We start from the raw sequence: 20,405 nt of genomic DNA on the forward strand, positions 1-20,405 counted from the left end.
TTCCTATGCTTCCTGGCTGATGTTTTGGTCACTTTTGAATGCTGGCGGTTCTTTGTGCAAGGAGGAGCAGGAGGAGCACTGCCAGAGCCCTGCAAAAGACCTCCAGCAGGCCACAAATGTGAATGTGTCTGCTCAAACGGTCAGAAACAGACTCCATGAGGGTGGCATGAGGGCCCGATTGGATTCAGGTCTGGGGAACGGGCGGGCCAGTCCATAGCATGAATGCCTTCCTCTTGCAGGAACTGCTGACACACTCCAGCCACATGAGGTCTAGCATTGTCTTGCATTAGGAAGAACCCAGGCCAACCGCACCAGCATATGGTCTCACAAGGGGTCTGAGGATCTCATCTCGGTACCTAATGGCAGTCAGGCTACCTCTGGCGAGCACATGGAGGGCTGTGCGGCCCCCCAAAGAAATGCCACCCCACACCATGACTGACCCACCGCCAAACCGGTCATGCTGGAGGATGTTGCAGGCAGCAGAAGGTTCTCCACGGCGTCTCCAGACTCTGTCACGTCTGTCACATGTGCTCAGTGTGAACCTGCTTTCATCTGTGAAGAGCACAGTGACGAATTTGCCAATCTTGGTGTTCTCTGGCAAATGCCGAACGTCCTGCATGATGTTGGGCTGTAAGCACAACCCCCACCTGTGGACGTCGGGCCCTCATACCACCCTCATGGAGTCTGTTTCTGACCGTTTGAGCAGACACATGCACATTTGTGGCCTGCTGGAGGGTAATTTTGCATGGCTCTGGCAGTGCTCCTCCTGCTCCTCCTTTTACAAAGACGGAGGTGTGGTCCTGCTGCTGGGTTGTTGCCCTCCTACGGCCTCCTCCACATCTCCTGATGTACTGGCCTGTCTCCTGGTAGCGCCTCCATGCTCTGGACACTACGCTGACAGACACAGCAAACCTTCTTGCCACAGCTCGCATTGATGTTCCATCCTGGATGAGCTGCACTACCTGAGCCACTTGTGTGGGTTGTAGACTCCGTCTCATGCTACCACTAGAGTGAAAGCACCGCCAGCATTCAAAAGTGACCAAAACATCAGCCAGGAAGCATAGGAACTGAGAAGTGGTCTGTGGTCACCACCTGCAGAACCACTCCTTTATTGGGGGTGTCTTGCTAATTGCCTATAATTTCCACCTGTTGTCTATTCCATTTGCACAACAGCATGGGAAATGTATTGTCAATCAGTGTTGCTTCCTAAGTGGACAGTTTGATTTCACAGATTGACTTGGAGTTACATTGTGTTGTTTAAGTGTTCCATTTATTTTTTTGAGCAGTGTATATATATATATATTTGCATTCAAGTTGAGCTGCATCACTCAAGCTTGTAAACGTCTTTGGTGAAATAAAAATTAAACTGAGGCCTACATTTTGCAATGTACAACTTATTATAATTATTTTCCGACCCCACTGACATTATCAGCTGAGTCTATTTGCCTACCCCTGACGTATGTGTTAATACAGTCAAAGTATGTTTATATCAACTGTGTGAAAAGTGTGGTGAAGCAGCCGTCGTTTGTGAGACTTTACGTCTCTATTCTTAGCTGTTGTTTTCCTGTTAATTCTGTTGTCTTGCAAACATGGCCTGTACACCTTTTCTTATTCTAGGTTGAAGATACCCATTAACTTCAACCTATATGTAAATAAGGACATACAACTCTCCTTCCGTGGCCTCCAATTGCTCTTAAATACAAGTAAAACTAAATGCATGCTCTTCAACCGATTGCTACCTGCACCTACCCGCCTGTCCAACATCACTACTCTGGACGGCTCTGACTTAGAATACGTGGACAACTACAAATACTTAGGTGTCTGGTTAGACTGTAAACTCTCCTTCCAGACCCATATCAAACATCTCAAATCCAAAGTTAAATTTAGAATTGGCTTCCTATTTCGCAACAAAGCATCCTTCACTCATGCTGCCAAACATACCCTTGTAAAACTGACCATCCTACCAATCCTTGACTTTGGCGATGTCATTTACAAAATAGCCTCCAATACCCTACTCAACAAATGGGATGCAGTCTATCACAGTGCAATCCGTTTTGTCACCAAAGCCCCATATACTACCCACCATTGCGACCTGTACACTCTCGTTGGCTGGCCCTCGCTTCATACTCGTCGCCAAACCCACTGGCTCCATGTCATCTACAAGACCCTGCTAGGTAAAGTCCCCCCTTATCTCAGCTCGCTGGTCACCATAGCATCTCCCACCTGTAGCACACGCTCCAGCAGGTATATCTCTCTAGTCACCCCCAAAACCAATTCTTTCTTTGGCCGCCTCTCTTTCCAGTTCTCTGCTGCCAATGACTGGAACGAACTACAAAAATCTCTGAAACTGGAAATCTCCCTCACTAGCTTTAAGCACCAACTGTCAGAGCAGCTCACAGATTACTGCACCTGTACATAGCCCACCTATAATTTAGCCCAAACAACTACCTCTTTCCCAACTGTATTTAATTGATTTATTTATTTTGCTCCTTTGCACCCCATTATTTTTATTTCTACTTTGCACATTCTTCCATTGCAAAACTACCATTCCAGTGTTTTACTTGCTATATTGTATTTACCTTGCCACCATGGCCTTTTTTGTCTTTACCTCCCTTCTCACCTCATTTGCTCACATTGTATATAGACTTGTTTATACTGTATTATTGACTGTATGTTTGTTTTACTCCATGTGTAACTCTGTGTCGTTGTATCTGTCGAACTGCTTTGCTTTATCTTGGCCAGGCCGCAATTGTAAATGAGAACTTGTTCTCAACTTGTCTACCTGGTTAAATAAAGGTGAAATAAATACAGAAATAAAAGGAGGTGAGAAACTTAAAAGGCAGGTTTGTTATTTAGAATGCACTGGGTAAGGTAGGAGGAGATACTTGGATCAGGTGTTCCATCCGGTAAGAGGACAGGAAAGATAGGAATCCAGTTGGAGAGTTTGTGCTCCCATTTCCTTTCCACTTTCAAGGCATGGAAGAAAAACTATACAAATATTTCCCATTCCTCTGAATATACAGTACACCTGCACAAACCTTTTAAAATGGTGATGAGGCCAGGCTAAGGCTGCCTCCTCACACAGGTATAAGATGTGTTTAAAGTTTACAGTGATAGATGCTCTGCTGTGGCCTCTCCCTTGTAAACCAGAAAAGATGTGACTGTCATTTTGCAGACAGTACCCGAAACTGTAGTTGTTAAATGTATGTTCACTAGAGGGCAGCAAAACCATGATAATGTAGGCCTATATGGGGTATGAGGAGATGCCATTTGCTACGTCTGAGAGCATCAAATCCATGAGGCATTGTGAGTAAATGGTGACTCACTGACTGATCTGCAAATATTGATGAGTAATTATTTAAGATTTGTAGATCAGTCCTTCGGCAGTCGCCAACAATGTCGAACAAGCCCAATGGTCGCATTCCCCCGCTCTGACGTTGCTTGAATTAACCAATGGATGCATGCCTCGTCATCAATTGTCATCAAGACAAATTGCTAACAGAAGCCTACACACTGGGCACACACTGGTTGAATCAACGTTGTTCCACTTATTTCAATGAAATGACGTTGATCCAAAGTTGAATAGACGTCTGTGCCCAGTGGGTATTTTGTCACAGCCTTTTGTTTTAAACATTCGGCAGCTGTTTTACGTTTAAAACCAGCAGCCTAATCAAATTTGATTGGCTGCTTGAGGCCTGTATAGCATTTTGTTTTGGACAATCAGGCGGCAGATAGGTCAATATCATTCATATTAAAAAAAGGACTACCAGAGGAGGCTGGTGGGAGGAGCTATAGGAGGACGGGCTAACTGTAATGCCTGGAATGGAATAAGTGGAATGGTATCAAACACAAACATATGGAAACCCCATTTGACTCTGTTCCATAAACTCCATTCCAGCCACTAAAATGAGTTGGAGTCAGAGTTGGAACTAACCATATTAAATGAATAAGTACTGTACTTCATCAAGGTAAGTTATTTCAGCAAGGTAAGTTTATTTTAGGCTTCACAAGAGGAGCCCAAATCATGTCTTAACCTAAAGTTAGTGTGGATTTAGCCATTATCATGACTCCAATTCAATTGCACTACATTTGGGTCATTGGATGACCCCTTTAGCTTTGTCAGGGAAATGCCCCGACTCTTAGACGCTGCCCAAATCCTCTATCTAATCGCAAATACACCTCGCCTTCGAAACAGGTTTGGAAACATTTGTAACTTAACTTTAATATGAATGACAACATTTTTCAAACACAAAATATGCACTTACTGCATACATTACACAGTATAGCAAAGTTGCAGCCAGCTGTGTTTTGATTAACACCTGCTTCTGACCGGAAATATGGAATGGAAGGGTCCAATGGAAATGTGAGTGCACAGTGAGAGGATGTGTCATTCCATGGCTGAAGGCTGTTACAGCTGGGTGCAACTTTCTAAACTGCTTACAGTAAGAGTATATTTTGATTCTTACTCACTGGTACAAAAGTTCAGTTCCAAAAGTTTCCAAAACCGTATTGCGAGCTAGGATTATGAACGTTTCTAAACGTTAAAACAGAGTGTTGGGATTGTAGTTCACATAGAGCCAGTTGTGGTCCATACTTTCAGCTGACAACCCAAAAGGCTATAAGCCCCCTTTGGTTCTTGAGAGCTAGTGTGGATATAGATAAGGCTCAGACAATAGGAGCTCACCTGCCTATTTCAAGTGAAATGTGAAACTTAAGCTATAAGTATAAAATAGTGACTAATCTCATCCATATCAAATTCTAATATTTCATGTGCTATAATAAAAAGTTGAGCTAAAGTTTTTGTCAGTGGCCTAAAGATATGATAACACATTATATTTTTTGGGGAAATCAATTTCAGCGAGACAAAGGCCAACATTTTTAGGTCTATGCCCTCACTGAATTAGTTTCATTATTGCTACAACTTTACTGAACAAAAATATAAACGCAACATGTAAAGCTTTGGTCCCATGTTTCATGAGTTGAAATAAAATATCCCAGAATTGTTCCATACCCTCAAAAGCTTATTTATCTAAAATGTCGTGTACAAATTTGTTTACATCCCTGTTAGGGAACATTTCTCCTTTGCCAAGATAATCCATCCACCTGACAGGTGTGGCATATAAAGAAGCTGATTAAACAGCATGATCATTACACAGGTGCACCTTGTGCTGGAGACAATAAAAGGCCACTAAAGTGCAGTTTTGTCACAAAATAATGCCACAGATGTCTCTAGTTTTGAGGCAGCATGCCATTTAAAAAAATATTTGTTATTTATTTTACCCCTTTTTCTCCCCAATTTCGTGGTATCCAATTGTTTAGTAGCTACTATATTGTCTCATCGCTACAACTCCCGTACGGGCTCGGGAGAGACGAAGGTTGAAAGTCATGCGTCCTCCGATACACAACCCAACCAAGCCGCACTGTCATTAGAGCCTATATTTTAACACAGAGCAGTACAGGTCAGTCACCTCTATTCCATTTCTCTCCTTTTTATTGAGACTCTCTCCTTTTATTTATTTGATCTTTCTGTCTCTTGCATTTTTCGTCTCTCCCCTCTGACCAGTGTGTGTATGCAGACTGAGTGTTCTCCATCTAGAGGAGAGCCTCCTGGACTTCTCTAGCCATTAAGGCCTCTGTCTGTCCCATTATGCTTCATCCCTTTGTCCTTCTCCTTCCTGCTCTCTATGGCCGTGATGTGCTGGCCCTCTCTAGGCTGTGCTCTATTAATACACATAGTGGTTTGTGTGTGTCACAGCATACCTCTGCCTCACTGGCTTATCACTGGCCCATTTCAGACCCCATCTGTGCTTCCCACTCGTTCCCAACGTACAGGACGTGCGCCTGGGATCAGAGAATCGGAATATAACACATGCTGATGCCACAGTGTTTTTTGTGTGTGTGTGTTCCATTCATTTCAGTTTTGTCAGTGATGTGTACGTCGTGGAACTTAAAGCTTTCCACGTCCTACACTGCGGCCCCGAAGCTGGTTGAGAGAATGCCAAGAGTGTGCAAAGCTGTCATCAAGGCAAAGGATGGCTACTTTGAAGAATCAGCACTTTTTTGGTTACTACATCATTCCATATGTGTGATTTCATAGTTTTGATGTCTTCCCTATTATTGTACAATGTAGAAAATAGTCCAAATAAATATAAACCCTACAAACAGTCGGTGTGTCAACTTTTGACTGGTACTGTATGTGATGTATAGACATTATGGTCAGTGTCTGGATAGTAAATATCTGTAGAATATGTGGATATAATGGCATATTCAAGGAATGAAGGGAAGGATTTCAATTGTTGTATTTTATTATTACAATCTTGAAACAGAGTAAAATGATCATTTTTAGAGAGAATATTCTGCCTTCTTTCATGTTCTAAGATTTAAACTGTTTTAATAAGTTTAACTCAAGCAACCAAAAGCAGGAAACCCACAACAAGAAACATTTATGTAATTTCTGTACAAAGAATGTCTGTTGTTCCCCCCCCCATCATTAAGTATTATAGAAGTGGATAAAGTACCTAAAGACTACTTTTTTTTAGCCCGGTGACAGTACAGGGAAGTAGCAAAACAATTCACAGTGGACAACGAAAACAAGTTTCTTATTGGACACGGTCTGGTGGTCCCTCTACATCGGCTTTCATTTGGTCCCTTGTGAATACAACCCTGGATTGATTGAACTGAAGTTAGACATGTGACACTGAACAGAAGCAACATGTCCACTAGAGGGAATTCTCTCCTCTCATTCAAATTCTGATGCAAAGCCTGATAAGAGGTATGAGCTGAGTTTGATCAACATTGAGAAAAATCGACATCTGGAAGGTGAATAACATGAACACAACATGATGTAACTTTGATATGTTTTTTTAACATGCTTGTTGTAATGTGAATGCAGTGAAGTTAATTTACAGTTGGATATGTTGTTGTGGTTCTATAACAATACAATCCATCTAAACTCTCCACTCACCATATTTCATGTCCAACACACTAACACAATAAACCATTGAAATTATAATAACATATATAGAGAATTTGATTCAGTAAAGAAATCTAAATTAGATTGTGTAAAGTGTTCAGTAATACAGAGATTCTTAACCAGGGGTACTAGGAACCATGGAGGTACTTGGCCTATCCACAGCAGGAACTTAAGACTCATGATTAGACCATAGGTTTACTGGTAAATTGCACGAGGGGGTACTTCGGGGGTACTCCGGGCAGAGCAAAATTCAGTTGGTGGTACAGTAACCGCAAAAGGTTGGAAACCACTGAAGTAATACATGAAGGTGTGGTTGACTGTGAGGGACTGTGATGTCAGATGTATCCTATTTCCTGTTCTTTATAAGTAGAGAGACATACATACAGAGACAGACAGCAGTACACAGCCAGCTGTGGTAATGGTGATGTCACTGCTGAGGAGTTTGCTGTTGTTCTACTTCTCATTCAATGAATTGACCACAGCAGCAGGTAAGGCAAGCTGTTTCTTCCCACCAATCAAGGTTGATTCTGTATTACGTCATCAGTATGGTACATATGTATCTTTGAATCTAACAACCATGGTTTCACTTTCTTCCCTGTCTTTTCTTTAGAAGCCATTCTCTGGGTGAATACGGGGGAGAAGTTTACCATGAAATGCTCCACCACTCTAAAAGACCAGGAAGGAATGTACCTGTATGTTGGGCTGGACAGGGACAGGGAGGTGCTGTATTACTACCAGCGTGACTCCAAGCTGACCCCCAGGAAACGCTACTGGGACAGAGTGAAGACTGAGGGACCTGTGGACCAACTGACCATCACCATCAGTAACCTGACCATAGAGGACACAGGTGTCTACTGGTGTGTTTACACAAAATTCAATGAAGCCACATATGAAAATGACATCAACCAAGGAAGAGGCTCCACTCTGGTCGTGGTGAATGGTAGATGTATGTTTTACTCTTCTCATGAATGAACAGTCAATTTCACATGTAGAAAACATTTGTGTAATCTAGAATTCAGACGGGTGTTTCTCAGTCTTTGGTTCATGAACTGGCAGCGGTCCCTGCAGTGTTTCAGACCAATTTAGTCAACTCTCAAGTGTTAGTTTCAATCTAAACAACCAGAGCCTGCAGGTCTCGATACCAAAAAGTTTAGAAATTGTCTTTCAGTGGCTTTTCTTTTGTACAATTCTGTCTCCGATAGTTATTTTGTGTGAGTGCCGCAGCATACTGATTCGATTTTCCCATCTGGTGATGTCTTCCATAGACGATGCCCTCCAGCTGCCATGCTCCACAGCTACTGCAGTAACACTGACCCCCTTTCACCCAGTCAACGAGAAGCCATGCCCATCCGGCGTGGAAAGCATCATCATCATCATCATCATCACCAGCATCTTGACCACCCTGATATGTGCCGTCATCTTCCTCGTCTGGGTCGCTCCACTGGTGAGTGTGCTGAAGGTTGCCCAGGTGATGGGTCAATGACGCATATCTGTCAAAACATTGTCCTTTTTTAACAAGTTGTCCTGTCCTAATAAACACGTTCAATGCATATTACCAGTACGCAGATCTACATTTTGTTCTAAACTCTCAAAACACAATGTCGTCCAAGAATAATTAAAGTGGTTGAATTAGACAATGTAGTTGATTTCTTGTAGCGCATCAGAAGATATGAATGAAGCAACATTCCTGTTTCACAGGTGAAGAGGTGCTGTAACCAGGGAGGATACACAGCACAGGTCTTTCCTGACTCAGTCTATGAAGACATGGCCCGGAATCACATTTATCCACCAGGCACACAGCAGGTAGAATCGTACCCCTATTCTGTGTCTACCAAAGGAGGAAGTAGGACCACTGTGTAGCTTCTTCAAATGCTTTTTCTGAATATTGCTTCTTTACTTTCTCAGAATTGACAAACCTGTTCTGCTGTTTTTCGCAGTTCTAGCCTCAATGCAAGTCTTATTGGTAAATTGTTTGTATGTGTGTGCGTCATACCATGCTTATGTGTGTGAATAAAATCTCTATATGGATAGTATTCATATTTCAACAAAAGAGGGAACATCCAGTGTTATATTCCAGTTCTATTCAACTATATTCTTACGGGGGCCAGATGTAAAAAAAAAGTTCATTGCAGGGGGGCCGGACATTTTCCACACACACCAGTAAAGCACTTTTCTTCTAATGAAATGTTGCTAAAAGTAGTTAGGGAAGAAGTGGAAAGTGCTCGATCAACGTGAGTTGAGGTGCAACCAAACAATGTGGTCCTCAGTGAAAAGAAACCGGCTCAATGCTTGCTCCCCATTTGAACTATTGAAAGAGTCTTTAAAGTAATTAGGTGATTTGAAAATCATCTGACAACTAAAGCATCTCAATAAATAACAGACAGCAACCATAGTGCTTTTCATTTCGGCACTGAACGTCGGAGTTTGGTGCCGATCTTTTGTGAATGTTCAGAATTGATCAGGGGGCCAGTCTAAATTACTGAACGGTTCGGAACTGGCCCGCTGCCGCCAGTTGAATATCCTTGTTTTAGTCCATAAGGTGCACAGTTGATAGCGATGGAGGCCTCCCTATAACTTTTTTCAATAGATCAGGTAATAAGATTTATATTGCTGTTTTTTTTAGTGTTTTTAGGTCACTGGACCACTCATCAAGCTGTTCCTGTGCATGTTGTCTGCACACAAAGTCAAAAGAGCTTCAATGTTAAAATGAGAACATTTTGTTAAGACTTTTATTATATTTTATCATAGGTACAAATATTTTAGCTGCCTAAACTTTCAGGTACATTAGGATATAAGCAATTTGTATAATTACATTTGATTAATCTATGGTTTTAGTTGAGATAGCTAGTAGGTTAAACCATAATGGTCTGAGTACATTGTTTTCATGCTGGTACGGAGTAACGAGTGCGTCTTGTGGTTGGAAAAACTATTTTTACCAAGTGACATAGTATTTGTTTTACACTACGAGTCACTGTTTTTTTAAACTTATTTTTCAACTTCCTAACAGCTATTTTCACTTTAAATAGCTGTAAATGTGTTTTGCATTTTTTTTAAAGGAAGAAAAATATTCTCACCATTTTACATTTGAATCAAAATATTGATACATCATTGATAGTCATGTGATATTCCACTTGTGTATGTCATGTTTATGTTGTATTTGTGTATGTGTTTCTGGCATGCATTGGTGATGTAAAGCTACATTGCTTACAGTATCAATCGAGGAAAAGTTCAGACAGGAAACCAGAGTATTTGTATCTGCTGATATTGAACCAATTAGATTCACTCTACCGTAATATGGCGGTCTATTTAGTTAACCAGGTAATGCACATCATTTCATGATGTCTGCTGCACGCAAGCTATGCACTGGTGTTCTTGGTGACATGCTATGCTGTAACATGCGGTACTCACCCTGCATGTCTGCTTTCTGACCACCCACCCCAGACTCCACCTGTTTGGGCACTGCTTTTGTTTCAGTCAGGGAGATTGGTATAGCATACTTGGCTCTCTGTTTGTTATTATGTTATCATTATGCATGCTCTGGCAGTGAGCTACCCCGAAGGAGCAGAGCCTAACGCCAAGAGTAAAGTATTGACTGTATTGTAGTCTTTTTCTAATAAATGGTTAAACAAATATGTGACGTTTCCGGTCTGAATCACTTTTAATGTCCAATTAACGTTTCAGTATACATGAGCAGCATCATTAAGTTGTTTTTGACACTACATTCTACAATCATATCCATAAGTCAAGTACAATATAAATGTCAAACAGACCCATGTAAGCCAGACCTCAGTGTGCTGCTGGTGACAGTGATTTCTGATGTGGTGGCAGCAGACACACGCAAAACCATATCCAACATCCCAGGGAAACATAGTGCTTCCGCTTAACACGCCCACCATTTTCAGAAACCAACCACAGTGAGTGAATACCTCAATTCCAAGGCCCTCCACAACAACCAAACACACAGCATGACCTGCATGACATATGAATATGGAACATAGGCTGTATCCCTATTCTCACACTCTACGACTTTGTCTTTGTGTAAATCTCATTCTTAAATCAGAATGCGCAAGGTCTAAGTGGTACTCTCTTCTGATTTAAAAATGTCTTTAAAAAATTGTGCAGGTTTTATAACAGCATAGTATGAAAATGCACATACAGAATGTTTATTTTCGGCAAAATTGAGTTTTTATTTTGGGGTTATTTAAATACAATGATATAATTGTCCATGGTGATATTTCAGTTGGTGGTAGCAACTGGTAAAACAGTTGTCGTCCTCTCTGGAGATCCCAGAGGAACACGGTATGATCCTGCAGATGCGGCTGAAGATCTTCCTAATGAAGTTCTTTTGCTTCTTCGGCTATTTGCCTCCAGCTCCGTCCTCTATAAACAATGAAATACCGTTGAGTATTGCAACAATTTGCCATGGTGATGTACATTGCCTAAATAAATGTTTTGAAAGCATGTCTGTTGTATGAGCTTCAATAGAGATGGGTTGTGTTGCCTTGAATATAGAACAACAGACCTGAGACCGTCGCTAACATAAGTTCTTGAGTTACGGCCTTCAGCAGGCATTCAATGTTCTGAAAACAGACAGACGAGAGCACTGTAAGAGTAGGAATAACGACAATCTTTACTGTAGCTGTTTCACAAAACATACCACAGACATCCAAAGAAAATAATTGTTGATCATTTGTGATATAAATTTGTGATATGATATTACTTTGGAGACAGTCGAGGGCCAGGTATAAATCATAGCCTCCTGTTTCTCCGACTCTTTGCAGGAGGAGGACATCTTTGTTACAGTTGTCTTCGCTGTTGGTGTTGCCCAGAGCGAGTTGCTCAGATTTAATCTCCAGGCACATTACTCCTTGGTGAATGGTGCCTAGTTGTTTGAGGTCTGCATTCTCTGTGGAATCCGTCTGCAAACAGACAGGCATACCGCATATAACTATTGGAACCTAGTAGCATTTTACAAAACATATCGAAGTCATATCTACATTGTCAAGTTGTCTACGTCCAAACCTGCAGGGTTGCTTGAAATTTCATTCAAAGACTATCATAATAATAGGCCTTTTCAGATGGCTCTTATTTCTTACCTCTGTGTTCACCTCCTCGTTGGCAACCTATGGCGTCACCAGAAGATGCTTGCGAAGGCTGAGGAAATCTACCTCTGGCTTTCCAACAGCCATAAACTTCCAAGGGCTACTCCTCCATCTCCGAGGGCTGATGCTCCTCAACCTCCACAAGTTCCTCCATGTTGGTACCTGGGTCTGAGGTCTGGACCTCAATGAGGATGATGATTAATGATTCTAAAACGTTTCCCATCACTCGCTGGATCAACAGGACCTCCTCATGGTCAGACAGGCATTGGTCTGGAACCCGTATTGAGGTGTTCACTGCCACGAGATATTCCAAGTACCTCTCCAGGTTTGGAATATCAGCCACTCTGCTTTAGAGCATCAGGCTATCGGCGAACATCAGAAATTATGTTGGAGTCAACCTAATATCAACCTTGATCCACGTTGCTGGCAGAGGCATGGAACAGAGGGATGGAGAATGTAGTGGCTCCTATTGAGCAGCCTGGTGGTCTGGGGAGTAGAAGCTCTTGGCCAGTCTTCTAGTTTAAGCCATGATGCTGCTGTACTGCCTGCGTCTGAGTGAAGGAAGAGGGGAGAACAGGGCATGGCTCAGGTGGCTGTGGTCCCTGATCATCCTATTTGCCTTCCTGCGACACCTGGTGTTGTAGGTGTCCTGGAGGTCAGGCAGTGTGTGTTACGCCCCTGAAAAAGGGGAGAAATAATCACGAGAGTGATACGTTATTGTTTCCTCAATAATTACTTTTAGTGCAATCATTTTACAAAAGTAACACATTTTACAGAACACCAGATCTACAGGAAATAGATAGTTTTTAGGGTACAAGGCTTATTCAAGTCACAACAGTATACACTGTAATTCACTGAAACAGATACTAATGTCAATATAACTGTCAAGCACAAAGCTTTAACTCAGTAAACCATAACTCAATTTATCAACAGGCAATAAAGTATTTGAAAAACCATTATGCAAATAACACCGCAAAATATCTTATTAACAACGCACATGTTCATTCACAATCGACATGAAATGGCAGCTACGGGTGGACACCAGAGCAATCGATCTTAGGCTCATAGATTAAGAGCATTTAGTAGATCACAGATTAACATTTTTACCCTTCCATTAGGCACCACAAAATAAAGTAATCAATATAACGTTTACACATTCCTCTCACAATTCGTACCCTTTGTACGCTTGGCGGATTTGAACTTTTTAACACAATTATATGAACGTTATTGTCACGAATCTCGCCGAAGATGGTGCCTCTTCCTGTTCGGGCGGCGCTCGGCGGTCGTCGTCGCCGGCCTATTAGTTGCCATCGATTCCCTTTCCGTTTGTTTTTGTTTATTGGGTTTAATTGGGTACACCTGTTTTGAGTTAGTGTTTGTTTGTAGGCTATTTAAGGGCACTAGGCCCGCTGGGTATTTGTGCGGGCTTGTTTCCTGTTATCTATGTATTAGTGTTATCAATATTTTTCCGGACAGTTTTTAGTCCGTTGTATTTTGGGACGGGTTGTTTCATGCGCCCTGGTGTTTTGCATGTCGTGGTTCCACAGTCTATGGAATAAAATATCCACGTACTGAATTACCTGCTCTCTGCGCTTGACTCCTCCACTCACCATTGTTAGAAGTTGTAACAGTTATCAATCTCTATCAACTAATACTGAATGCATGATCTTTTTTTATTAGATGTTTTAAGATCCTCACATACTATGAACTTACTAATACTTTTTAATGTATAACAGGCTATGAATATTTCATTTAACCTGTCACATGTGCACCCAATGGTGCTTTTGGCTAAGCGTACCACCCTCTGTAGCACCTTGCGGTCCATGACGATGGAGTTGTCGTACCAGACTGGGATGCAGCACGACAGTATGATCTCGAAGGTGCTCCTGTAGGACTCTGTGAGGGCCCTCGAGGACAGGCCAAATTTCTTCAGCATTCTGTGCTTTCTTCACCACGGCGTCCGTGTGGTTTGACCATTTCAGCTCCTTGGAGATGTGTACGCCGAGGAACTTTAAGTTCTTGACCATCTCCACGCGGTCCTGTTGATGAGGATGGGGGCTGTCCAGGCTGGTTCCTACGGAAGTCCACAATCAGCTCCTTTGTTTTGTGACATTGATGGAGAGGTTGTTTATCAGCTACCATGCAGTCAGAGTGCCTACCTCCTCCCTGTAGGCCATCTCGTCGTTGTTGTCAGCAAACTTGATGATGGAGTTGGAACTGTGTGAGGCCATCCAAAGAATACAGAAGGGGCCTGAGGATGCACCCTTGTGGGGCCCCCGTGTCGAGAATCAGTGTTGAGGAGGTAATGCTGCCTACCTTCACCATCTGTGTGCAGCCAGTCAAGGACCCAGTTACATAGGAAGGAGTTCAGACCCAGGGCCGTGAGATTTGTGGTGAGCTTAGAGGGCACTATGGAATTGAAGGCTGTGGTGTAGTCAATGAATAGCATCCTCACATACAGTATGCATTCATTTTGTCCGGATGGGAACCGTAAACACTTAGAATTTCATTAATTCATTAACCAGCGAAGTGTGGCAACAAGCCTACCAGTATATATATATATATTTTTTTTTTCAACATAAATGTTTATCTTTTTTCTATAACAGCCTTCATTCTTCTGGGAAGGCTTTCCACAAAATGTTGGAACATTTCTGTGGGGGCTTGCTTCTATTTAGCCACAAGAGCATTATTGAGGTTGGGCACTGATGTTGGACAATTTGGCTTGGCTCGCAGTTGGCGTTCCAATTCATCGCAAATGTGTTCGATGGGGTTGAGGTCAGGGCTCTTCCCCAAACTGTTGCCACAAAGTTGGAAGCATAGAATCATCTAGAATGCCATTGCATGCTATAGCGTTAAGATTTCCCCTTTTTAAATGTTATTTCAGGTCGGCTAGAACAAGTTCTTATTTACATCTGCGACCTGGCCAAGATAAAGCAAAGCAGTGCAACACAAACAACAACACAGAGTTGTACATGGAATAAACAAATATACTGTCAATAATACAATAGAAAAAGTCTATATACAGTGTGTGCAAAGGTAAGGTAATAAATAGGCCATAGTGACGAAATAATTACAATATAGCAATTAAACACTGGAGTGATAGATGTGCAGAAGATGAGTGTGCAAGTAGAGATACTGGGGTGCAAAGGAGCAAAATAAATAACAGTATGGGATGAGGTAGTTGGATGGGCTATTTACAGATGGGCTATGTACAGGTGCAGTGATCTGTGAGCTGCTCTGACAGCTGGTGCTTAAAGCTAGTGAGGTAGATATTAGTCTCCAGCTTCAGTGATTGTTGCAGTTCGTTCCAGTCATTGGCAGCAGAGAACTGGAAGGAAAGGCGGCCGAAGGAGGAACTGGCTGTGGGGATGACCAGTGAAAAATACCTGCTAGAGCACGTGCTACAGGTGGGTGCTGCTATGCTGACCAGTGAGCTGAGATAAGGCGGGGCTAGCAAAAACTTATAGATGACATGGAGCCAGTGGGTTTGGCGATGGATATGAAGCGAGGGCCAGCCAACGAGAACGTACAGGTCACAGTGGTGGGTAGTATATGGGGCTTTGGTGATGACAAAACAGATGGCACTGTGATAGACTGCATCCAATTAGCTGAGTACAGTGTTGGAGGCTATTTTGTAAATTACATCACCGAAGTCAAGGATCAGTAGGATAATCAGTTTTACGAGAGTATGTTTGGCAGCATGAGTGAAGGATGCTTTGTTGCGAAATAGGAAGCCGATTCTAGATTTAATTTTGGATTGGAGATGCTTAATGTGAGTCTGGAAGGAGAGTTTACAGTCTAGCCAGACACCTAGGTATTTGTAGTTGTCAGAACCATCCAGAGTAGTGATGCTGGACGGGGGGGGCAACGATTGGTTGAAGAGCATGCATTTAGTTTTGCTTGCATTTAAGAGCAGTTGGAGGCCACGGAAGAAGAGTTGAATGACATTGAAGCTCTTCTGGAGGTCAGTTAACACAGTGTCCAAAGATGGGCCAGAAGTATACAGAATGGTGTCGTCTCCGTAGAGGTAGATCAGAGAATCACCAGCAGCAAGAGTGACATCATTGATGTATACAGAGAAAAGAGTTGACCCGAGGATTGAACCCTGTGGCACACTCATAGAGACTGCCAGAGGTCCGGACAACAGGCCCTCCGATTTGACACACTGAACTCTGATTCCGTTTTGTGGGCTTGTGTGACCTACCACTTCGCTCACAAAAGTTTCCACTTCACAATAACAGCACTTAAAGTTGACCGGGGCAGCTCTACCAGAACAGAAATTTGACAAACTGACTTGTTGGAAAAGTGGAATCCTATGACAGTGCCACGTTAAGACACTGAGCTCTACAGTAAGGCCATTCTACTGCCAATGTTTGTCTATGGAGACTGCATGGCTGTGTGCTCGATTTTATACACCTGTCAGCAACAGATATGGCTGAAATAGACAAATACACTCATTTGAAAGGGTGTCCACATACTTTGTATTTATACAGTGCATTCTGAACGTATTCAGACCCATTGACGTTTTCAACATTTCGTTACGTTACACCCTTTTTCTAAAATGTATTAAATTATTTTTCCCTCATCAATCTAAACAGTTCTCCATAATGACAATGTATAAATGTATTTATATAGCCCTTCGTACATCAGCTGATATCTCAAAGTGCTGTACAGAAACCCAGCCTAAAACCCCAAACAGCAAGCAATGCAGGTGTAGAAGCACGGTGGCTAGGAAAAACTCCCTAGAAAGGCCAAAACCTAAGAAGAAACCTAGAGAGGAACCAGGCTATGTGGGGTGGCCAGTCCTCGTCTGGCTGTGCCGGGTGTAGATTATAACAGAATATGGCCAAGATGTTCAAATGTTCATAAATGACCAGCATGGTCAAATAATTATAATCACAAGCAGAACAGTTGAAACTGGAGCAGCAGCACGGCCAGGTGGACTGGGGACAGCAAGGAGTCATCATGCCAGGTAGTCCTGAGGCACGGTCCTAGGGCTCAGGTCCTCCGAGAGAGAGAAAGAAAGAAAGAGAGAAAGAGAGAATTAGAGAGTATACTTAAATTCACACAGGACACGGGATAGGACAGGAGAAGTCCTCCAGATATAACAAACTGACCCTAGCCGCCCGACACAAACTACTGCAGCATAAATACTGGAGGCTGAGACAGGAGGGGTCAGGAGACACTGTGGCCCCATCCGATGACACCCCCGGACAGGGCCAAACAGGAAGGATAGATCAGATCATCTCATGCTCTGTCAAGTTGGATGGGCAGCAATGCTTCACAGCTATTTTTTGGTCTCTCCAGAGATGTTCGATCGGGTTCAAGTCTGGGCTCTGGCTGGGTCACTCAAGGACATTCAGAGACTTGTCCCGAAGCCACTCCTGAGTTGTCTTGGCTATGTGCTTAGGGTCATTGGTTTGTTGGAAGGTGTACCTTCACCCCAGTCTACGGTCCTGAGCGTTTTGGGACAAGTTTTCATCAAGGATATCTCTGTACTTTGCTCTGTTCATCTTTTCCTCAATCCTGACTAGTCTCCCAGTCCCTGCCACTGAAAAACATCCCCACAGCATTACACTGCCACCACCTTGATTCAACGTAGGGATAGTGCCAGGTTTCCTCCAGACGTGATGTTTGGCATTCAGGCCAAAGAGTTCAATATTGGTGTCATCAGACCAGAGAATCTTGTTTCTCAGGACCTTAGAGTCTTTAGGGGCCTTTCGGCAAACTCCGAGCGGGCTGTCATTTGTCTTTTACTGAGAAGTGACTTCCGTCTGGCACTCTACCATGAAGGCCTGATGGGTGGAGTTCTGCAGGGATGGCTGTCCATCTGGAAGGTTCTCACATCTCCACAGAGGAACTCTAGAGCTCTGTCAGAGTGACCATCGGGTTCTTGGTCACATTCCTGACCAAGGCCCTTCTGACCATCGCTCAATTTTGGCAGGGCAGCCAGCGCTAGGAAAAGTCTTGGTGGTTTCAAACTTCTTCCATTTAAGAATGATAGAGGTACTTTGTTCTTGGGGGCCTTCAATGCTGCAGAATTTTTGAAAATCCTGTCTCTGAGCTCTACAGACAATTCCTTCCTTGGACATGATTCCAATGCACTGTCAACTCTGGGACCTTATATAGACAGGTGTGTTCCTTTCCAAATCATGTCCAATTGCTTGAATTTACCACAGGTAGACTCCAATCAAGATGATCAATGGAAACAAGATGCACCTCAGCTCAATTTTGAATCTCATAGCAAAGGGTCGGAATACTTATGTAAATAAGTTTTATCCATTTTAGAATAAGGCTGTATGTAACAAAATATGGAAAAAGTCAAGGGGTCTGAATACTTTCCAAAGGCACTGTATATATATATATATATATATATATATATATATATATACAGTGCCTTGCGAAAGTATTCGGCCCCCTTGAACTTTGCGACCTTTTGCCACATTTCAGGCTTCAAACATAAAGATATAAAACTGTATTTTTTTGTGAAGAATCAACAACAAGTGGGACACAATCATGAAGTGGAACGACATTTATTTGATATTTCAAACTTTTTTAACAAATCAAAAACTGAAAAATTGGGCGTGCAAAATTATTCAGCCCCTTTACTTTCAGTGCAGCAAACTCTCTCCAGAAGTTCAGTGAGGATCTCTGAATGATCCAATGTTGACCTAAATGACTAATGATGATAAATACAATCCACCTGTGTGTAATCAAGTCTCCGTATAAATGCACATGCACTGTGATAGTCTCAGAGGTCCGTTAAAAGCGCAGAGAGCATCATGAAGAACAAGGAACACACCAGACCGAGATACTGTTGTGAAGAAGTTTAAAGCCGGATTTGGATACAAAAATATTTCCCAAGCTTTAAACATCCCAAGGAGCACTGTGCAAGCGATAATATTGAAATGGAAGGAGTATCAGACCACTGCAAATCTACCAAGACCTGGCCGTCCCTCTAAACTTTCAGCTCATACAAGGAGAAGACTGATCAGAGATGCAGCCAAGAGGCCCATGATCACTCTGGATGAACTGCAGAGATCTACAGCTGAGGTGGGAGACTCTGTCCATAGGACAACAATCAGTTGTATATTGCACAAATCTGGCCTTTATGGAAGAGTGGCAAGAAGAAAGCCATTTCTTAAAGATATCCATAAAAAGTGTCGTTTAAAATTTGCCACAAGCCACCTGGGAGACACACCAAACATGTGGAAGGTTCTCTGGTCAGATGAAACCAAAACTGAACTTTTTGGCAACAATGCAAAACGTTATGTTTGGCGTAAAAGCAACACAGCTGAACACACCATCCCCACTGTCAAACACGGTGGTGGCAGCATCATGGTTTGGGCCTGCTTTTCTTCAGCAGGGACAGGGAAGATGGTTAAAATTGATGGGAAGATGGATGGAGCCAAATACAGGACCATTCTGGAAGAAAACCTGATGGAGTCTGTAAAAGACCTGAGACTGGGACGGAGATTTGTCTTCCAACAAGACAATGATCCAAAACATAAAGCAAAATCTACAATGGAATGGTTCAAAAATAAACATATTCAGGTATTAGAATTGCCAAGTCAAAGTCCAGACCTGAATCCAATCGAGAATCTGTGGAAAGAACTGAAAACTGCTGTTCACAAATGCTCTCCATCCAACCTCACTGAGCTCGAGCTGTTTTGCAAGGAGGAATGGGAAAAAATTTCAGTCTCTCGATGTGCAAAACTGATAGAGACATACCCCAAGCGACTTACAGCTGTAATCGCAGCAAAAGGTGGCGCTACAAAGTATTAACTTAAGGGGGCTGAATAATTTTGCACGCCCAATTTTTCAGTTTTTGATTTGTTAAAAAATATTGAAATATCCAATAAATGTCGTTCCACTTCATGATTGTGTCCCACTTGTTGTTGATTCTTTACAAAAAAATACAGTTTTATATCTTTATGTTTGAAGCCTGAAATGTGGCAAAAGGTCGCAAAGTTCAAGGGGGCCGAATACTTTCGCAAGGCACTGTAAATTAGTTCATTAGTACTGTGTTTTTGTGCAGGTGTACTGTATATTCAGAGGAATGGGAAATACTTGTATCGTTTTTCTTCTATGCCTTGGAAATGGGAGCACAAACTCTCCAACTGGATTCCTTTCTTTCCTGTCCTCTTACCGGATGGAACACCTGATCCAAGTATCTCCTCCTACCTTACCCAGTGCATTCTAAATAACAAACCTGCCTTTTAAGTTTCTCACTATTTACATATAGGTTGAAGTTAATGGGTATCTTCAACCTAGAATAAGAAAAGGTGTACAGGCCATGTTTGCAAGACAACAGAATTAACAGGAAAACA

General features: G+C 42.4%; 1 protein-coding gene across 1 annotated transcript; it reads left to right on the forward strand.

Annotated features, from left to right (window-relative positions):
• The first annotated feature begins 7,326 nt into the window (after positions 1 to 7,326).
• LOC110493562 lies at positions 7,327 to 10,590 on the forward strand. The gene is made up of 4 exons (XM_021567909.2): positions 7,327 to 7,461; positions 7,584 to 7,919; positions 8,239 to 8,417; positions 8,672 to 10,590. Exons 1-4 carry the CDS (start codon positions 7,392 to 7,394, stop codon positions 8,831 to 8,833), a joined length of 747 nt encoding a protein of 248 aa, XP_021423584.2. The 5' UTR covers positions 7,327 to 7,391; the 3' UTR covers positions 8,834 to 10,590.
• The last annotated feature ends 9,815 nt before the right edge of the window (positions 10,591 to 20,405 follow it).

The sequence above is a fragment of the Oncorhynchus mykiss genome, chromosome 17 (genome assembly GCF_013265735.2).
Source record: "Oncorhynchus mykiss isolate Arlee chromosome 17, USDA_OmykA_1.1, whole genome shotgun sequence".
NCBI lineage: Eukaryota > Metazoa > Chordata > Actinopteri > Salmoniformes > Salmonidae > Oncorhynchus > Oncorhynchus mykiss.